The 7,032-nt window shown below is 47.6% G+C and overlaps 1 protein-coding gene across 1 annotated transcript; it reads left to right on the forward strand.

The window, feature by feature from the left end:
* Positions 1-5,351: 5,351 nt before the first annotated feature.
* Positions 5,352-6,345, forward strand: LOC121812899 (von Willebrand factor A domain-containing protein 5A-like). Its single transcript, XM_042216091.1, has 3 exons — positions 5,352-5,564; positions 5,650-5,753; positions 6,139-6,345. Exons 1-3 carry the CDS (start codon positions 5,409-5,411, stop codon positions 6,170-6,172), a joined length of 294 nt encoding a protein of 97 aa, XP_042072025.1. The 5' UTR covers positions 5,352-5,408; the 3' UTR covers positions 6,173-6,345.
* Positions 6,346-7,032: the final 687 nt, after the last annotated feature.

Here is a 7,032-nt window from a genome sequence, read left to right on the forward strand (position 1 = left end):
TCAGCTGTTTTCAGCAGATTGTACTACATGGCTTTCACGCTAGATTTTCGCAGGAAATGCAACTTATTCTAGTTTATTTATTTTTCTCCTTATGGTAACTGAGAGATGAGAGCCATTATATCTCCCTTTTCCCTAACCAAGAACAACAATAACATATAAAAACAGCTTTTTATACAACAGTATCAACTAAAGCTTGTACTTAACAGAGCCTACCTAATACAAAGAAAACAGCACACAGTTGTCATCAACAGCGTGAATAGCAACTGCAACATTCAGTGCTGTTAGCAAGGATTAGAACAATTACAATCTCATAGAGAAACATTAGAATAGAATAGAGATTGACAGACCACGTGACTTTCGCGCATTGCATGCCGTGAACTCGTGGCAAAACAATCCAAGTACCGCATCAAATGCAAGCATTTGCAGCACCGCAAAACGTTCATTCTTCGGTTCCAATACCATTCTTGTTTTTTCTTTGCCACCACCAAAAAGGAATGTACAAACAAGAAGGAGAACAATGCCGGTCCGTACAAAGACAGACTTGATGAAAAGTCAAAGAAAAGATACGAGGAAAAAAATCAAACCAGTGAAAGGGTCAGACCCTTACGAGCACACAGAGGGACAAAATACGTTAGCGTGCTGCCAAACTTTCACCACGCTCATATTTATAATTCATAAATACACATTCGTTAACCGTTTATTAATAGGACCTTTAAGCTCAACGTAATTAATTAGTAGTGGAAATAATTTCTGGTATCGCATTACAGAAATGTAGCAGTGACAATAATATTGTATGCTGTAATCGTCACTGGGCAATTAGTGATACAAAACAACTGTTTTATCCCTGTGAATAAAAGTATATGTTTTTGTCTATGTACCATGGAATTAACAATTCAATTCAATTTTATTTATATAGCGCCAAATCACAACAAAAGTCGCCTCAAGGCGCTTCATAGATACAGAGAAAAACCCAACAATCATATGACCCCCTATGAGCAAGCACTTTGGCGACAGTGGGAAGGAAAAACTCCCTTTTAACAGGAAGAAACCTCCGGCAGAACCAGGCTCAGGGAGGGGCGGGCCATCTGCTGCGACCGGTTGGGGTGAGAGAAGGAAGACAGGATAAAGACATGCTGTGGAAGAGAGACAGAGGTTAATAACAGATATGATTCAATGCAGAGAGGTCTATTAATACATAGTGAGTGAGAAAGGGAGAAGCGAAACGCAATATTGTGTCAGGACAATTCACTATTTATGCACAATAAACAAAGGAGCGGACAATTTCTGTTCAGCGCCAGACTTGCTTGTAACCTATATCACCAATTATGTTAAGAAAAATGACGCATTAACTACAACAGCAGACTGACCTTTGTGGAAATGCTTGGAGCAGACTAACCTGTGAGCTGGAGTGTTCTGGGACGTTATATTTTGTCTTTGAATGGCTGCAATCCAGTCGCCTCTTTGTTACTTCGGAAACATGGCTCGAACAATTTCTCTTCAACGACGTAATCCGATAACAACCGATCTCTTTACCCGTCGGCTTCCCGTGGCTGTCATGCGACCGGCTATTGCAGTTAATAATACAACAGCTTCTTGCCATTTTTTGTGTTTCTTTTTATCGCTGTGTAACTGATTTCAATTGAAAGCCTGCGTGCGCTAGTACCTCTTGCCACGAGTTCCCAGAATTCTTTGCGGTTTTACCCCTGAATGACGTCACATTTTCAATCTCTATAGATAGAATAGAATAGAATTCAACTTTATTGTCATTGCACATGCACAGGTACAGGGCAACGAAATGCAGTTTGCATCCATCCAGAAGTGCTTTAGTGATATAGATATATTACAATATATATTAGCAATAATATAGATATGTGAGTATATTACAGAAATGGGTCTATTATGGTATGTTATAATGTACACGGTATGAAGTATGTTGTGAATATTCTATAACTATAAGTATGTACAGGCTGTAGTGAGTACAAGCTATGTACAGGCTATGAACAGGATATAAATATGAAAAACTATACAGAATATGAAATAAATAACTTTACAGAAATCTGAGATATACAGCTATACAGAAATGGGAACTATGCAAGTTGTAAACAGTTGTAGGATTAAAAATTATCAATGTACAGAATGATTATTTACACAGAGCTATACAGTAGTGCAGTTAAGATAAGTGAGATATAATTCCTACAGAGGCTATATAAAGTGCTAGTGGTTGTGAGTGGTGGTTCAGTCCATGTTATTATTGTGTGTTTGAGGGTACAGTTGTCCATTGTGGGTGTGTGTATGTTCAGTCCATGTGTTAACGTGGGTCAGATGTCAGGAGGCAGAGTTCAGGAGTCTGACTGTCACGGTCCGTGGAGATAGACCGTGTGGGAATGTGTGTGTTGGACCCAGACGCGAACACAAGCGAAGATGCAGGAGTGGATTAAACAAAAGCGAGCCTTTTATTATGGCTGATAACAGAACAAACCAGAGCGAGGGCAGTATAAGGGTAATAGTTCAAACAGAAAACCTAAACTGGACATAAACTAAGAAAAAGCTATGGCTGGAGATACGGAACACAGGGGGTGGTAACACAGACGACGCGACGCAGACTACATGAAACACAGAGACTAAATACACATGAGGGATGATCAGGGGAAGTGGCCACACATGGGGACGCAGCTGACACACATGAACTTAACGACAGGACAGGAGGAGTGAAACTGAATACACTGACAGTGAATGCAGGCCTTCAAAGTAAAACAGGAAACATGAGACATGAACCGGGGAGACGTAGTACAGGGGGAGGTGACATAACTGACAGCATGAACTGGACAGTACAAGACACACAGACATAAACACACGAAGGGCAAGGGAGACGTAATGCAAGGGTGATATATACAGATGGCTGGACTAACTTAATGAACCGAAACAATCAATAAACATCAAAATAGACTAAACACAAAATACTGGGTCGCACGACCCAGGACCATGACAGTACCCCCCCCACAAGGGCTGGCTCCCGACAGCCCAAACCCAGGAACCAAAACACAAGCAAAACAGAAAACACCCCACCCAGGGCGGGAGGCGGGGGACCAGGACGGAGGGAACAAAACGAACCAAAAACAAGGAGCACGAGAACAAAACTGAGCCCACAAATACACAAAAGAGTCCAGAACAGGAAGGCGAATGTCCAAAGAGGCCCGAAGGCCAACCCGAGAGGCGACAACACAAAAGTCCAGTCCAACCGTTCCGGAGGCCGGCCACGGGAAAGGTGGCCACGGTGACAGAAGAGATCCGGAGCCGGCCGCGCGGAAGGCAGCGGCGGCGGTGAAGGAGACGACGGAGCAGTTCAGGAGGCCGGCCGTGCGGAAGGCAGCGGCGGCGAAGGCGACGACGGAGCAGTTCAGGAGGCCGGCCGCGCGGAAGGCAGCGGCGGCTCTCCAGTGTCAGGTGTACTGGCCGAGGCCCGGTGTGCACGGGACCAGTCGAGGCGGGGCCAGACGAAGACTCTGAGGCTGCGGCGGGGCCAGACGAAGACTCTGAGGCTGCGGCAGACGAAGACTCTGAGGCTGCGGCAGACGAAGACTCTGAGGCTGCAGCAGACGAAGCACAGGCTGGAGCTGCAGCAGACGAAGCACAGGCTGGAGCTGCAGCAGACGAAGCACAGGCTGGAGCTGCAAGCAGACGAAGCACAGGCTGGAGCTGCAGCAGACGATGGCCGGATGGGCTTCTCGGGCCCCCCAGCTGACGCGGCGTGAGGCTGAACGGGCTCCTCGGGCCCCCCAGCTGACATGGCATGAGGCTGAACGGACCCAACGGACCCTCCAGCTGACGTGGCGTGAGGCTGAACGGGCCATTCCCGCACGGTCTGCCTCCGCAGACCGCGACAGTACGACGCGACCATGCCGGACCCAGCGACACACGAGAGGGAGATCATCCAGACGGTGGAGGCGCTTTGTACTAACTGGCTGCAGTGTTCCGGAGTGGAGGAACGGGAGGAGTTGGCCCGCCAAGTGGGAGTATGCGTGTCTGTATTTCCCTGGTTATGGGAGGCACTACACCCACTGATCGTTGACTTTCTCGTCACCACTCTCCAACTCCGTCCGCAGCCGCAGCGGCCCGGTGTGCGTGCGCCTTCGCCAGAGCCATGCTGTTGCGATGTTACCCCGCGGCCTCAAGAGCCGGTAGCGGTCAGAGTCGGAACAGTGAGGCTCACCACCGACACACCATTGGCTCACACTTCATCAGCTTCCGCATCTTCGCCACCGCCTGCATGCACGGAGATGCCCGAGGCTGTTGACTTCGGTGAGGAGGAGCGACAGCAGGTGTTGCGGGCGTATCGGGAGGACGAGCTACGCTGGAAGCCCTGGCTTATCACCAAGGAGGAGCTTCCGCCAGCCGCCCCGCCTCGGACCGGCCGCCCATCCTCGCCGCCTCGATCGGACTACTCTTCTCCCGCTTCTTATCTGGCGCGGATGTGGTCGGAAGACGAGGAGCCGGTCGCCACAGAAATCCAAGTTACGTCCGCGTCCACTTCAAGACGGAAGCGGCGTTCTCGTCGCCGTCGCTCATCGCTACGGCATGTCTCGCCCTCCACTGAGCGACACGAGGAGGCTGTGGAGGTGATGACTTTCGACCTCGAGGAGCGACAGCGCGCCGCATGCGCGCAACTGGAGGAGGAGCTACGGGGGAAGCCAGGGCTCGCTCCTCACTACGGTGAGATTTTCCGCGGGACACGCCTGGCCTTTGGGGGCCCCCGGAGTTGCCAGGAGCTCCCGCCTGATGCTCCGCCAACCCTCGCCTCCTCAGCCTCTGCAGCGCCGCAAGAGGCTCCACTTTCCACGTTAACGGGGCTCTCGGCCAAGAGGAGACGGCGCTCGCGTCGCCACCGCATCGCGCAACGACCGGAGGTGAGTGAGTGCAACCTGTCATCACCAGCTTCCATCGAAGCCGTAGAAGATGAATTAGACTCAGAATCACAGAGCCACGGGTCAAAGTTAACAGAGACACATAGTGTGGAAATGGCTGACTCTGGTACTGTGAATGGTGTGGTCTGTTCGTCTGGCTTCCACGAACAGGGAGTAAGACCCACTCAGACTGTGAGTTCCAACACTGGGGAGTCACAGCCAAGTGAATTTGTTTCAGAGAGGATCTTGGACAGGCCTAGTGATCTTGTAGGGGCCCCTGACACCACACTTGGATTGAAAGAGAGTTCCACAGGCCATGATGTTACTTGTGTAGGGGGTGGGGTGGAAGTGTTTTCTTCTGTGTCATTTAATGTGCCTGGGGTTCCATCTAAGACTGAGTTACCTGTAAGAGAGCAGATGCATATTTGAGATCAGACCTGCAGTGAGTAAAATGTCTGTTCCAGCTGTTTGTGTATATTTGGAGAGTTTTTCATTATTTTTCAGGTGATGCAGTCGCTGCGATTTGCTCTGCAGCCGGTTGTGGTCGACATCTCAGTCACATGGGATTTACCAAAGGAAGTGTCTGTCACTGTCCTCTCTCCACCAATCACAACACTTTTCCAGGGTCAGAGGTCACTGATTTATGCCCAGCTCACTGGACAGGTAGGAGCAGCAGCCTCTCATGTTGTTGTTTAGGTATTTGATGACAGTGATTAACGTGACTTCTAACACTGTAATTCTGTGTCAGAGCTCAGAGGCAGCAGAGGGCTGTGTGACGCTGAAGTACAGCCTGGCAGGTCATCCCTCTGAGAACCAGCTGCACTTCAGTCTCAGACCTGCAGAGGACACTGGGTAAAACAGTTTAACACAAACAACACTTCTGTTTTAAATTGAGTTTCCACGTATTGAATTCAAAACAGTCGTTTCAGAAACGTATATATATTGTGTGTGTGTGTGTGTGTGTGTGTGTGTGTGTGTGTGTGTGTGTGTGTGTGTGTGTGTGTTTATATGTGTATATACGTTAGTCCACGTCTAGAAAGGAAATCGTTATAGTTTTGTGCAAAAGCACTGAGTAGTAGATTTTCATGCATTTTTCTAGCATATGGAAGAATCTATTGGGGTGCCAGTGTCAAAGGTAAAACCCAGAGTGTAACAAAAATGTAATGTAGTTAACAAAATGTAATGTAGCAAAATGACAAACGTTATGACCCCGTAATGTTTTCGTTCTTGTCTGCAGACTAACAGTCCACAGGTTGGGTGCTCGACTCTGATTCGTCCCTGGAGATGGAGGAGAGAGAGCAAGAGGACAGCAAGATGGAGGAGTGAAGGAGAAGGTGGTGCAGCTCAGTGTCCAATCAGGAGTGAGCAGTTCTTTCACTGCCTTCATTGCTGTCAACAAAGTCAACAGCAAAGTGATTCAAGGACCTCTTGTGCGCAGAAATATCGCAATTGTTAACCTCATACAGGGAGTGCAGAATTATTAGGCAAGTTGTATTTTTGAGGAATAATTTTATTATTGAACAACAACCATGTTCTCAATGAACCCAAAAAACTCATTAATATCAAAGCTGAATGTTTTTGGAAGTAGTTTTTAGTTTGTTTTTAGTTTTAGCTATTTTAGGGGGATATCTGTGTGTGCAGGTGACTATTACTGTGCATAATTATTAGGCAACTTAACAAAAAACAAATATATACCCATTTCAATTATTTATTTTTACCAGTGAAACCAATATAACATCTCCACATTCACAAATATACATTTCTGACATTCAAAAACAAAACAAAAACAAATCAGCGACCAATATAGCCACCTTTCTTTGCAAGGACACTCAAAAGCCTGCCATCCATGGATTCTGTCAGTGTTTTGATCTGTTCACCATCAACATTGCGTGCAGCAGCAACCACAGCCTCCCAGACACTGTTCAGAGAGGTGTACTGTTTTCCCTCCTTGTAAATCTCACATTTGATGATGGACCACAGGTTCTCAATGGGGTTCAGATCAGGTGAACAAGGAGGCCATGTCATTAGTTTTTCTTCTTTTATACCCTTTCTTGCCAGCCACGCTGTGGAGTACTTGGACGCGTGTGATGGAGCATTGTCCTGCATGAAAATCATGTTTTTCTTGAAGGAT

This window comes from Haplochromis burtoni, unplaced genomic scaffold (assembly GCF_018398535.1).
Source record: "Haplochromis burtoni strain Fernald_Lab_line unplaced genomic scaffold, NCSU_Asbu1 Contig_919, whole genome shotgun sequence".
Lineage (NCBI taxonomy): Eukaryota > Metazoa > Chordata > Actinopteri > Cichliformes > Cichlidae > Haplochromis > Haplochromis burtoni.

Coding starts and splice junctions, on each gene's coding strand:
- LOC121812899 (XM_042216091.1), top strand. CDS start 5,409: ATGCAGTCGCTGCGATTTGCTCTGCAGCCGGTTGTGGTCGACATCTCA. Junction 5,565..5,649: donor ATGCCCAGCTCACTGGACAG/GTAGGAGCAGCA, acceptor ATTCTGTGTCAG/AGCTCAGAGGCAGCAGAGGG. Junction 5,754..6,138: donor AGACCTGCAGAGGACACTGG/GTAAAACAGTTT, acceptor TCTTGTCTGCAG/ACTAACAGTCCACAGGTTGG.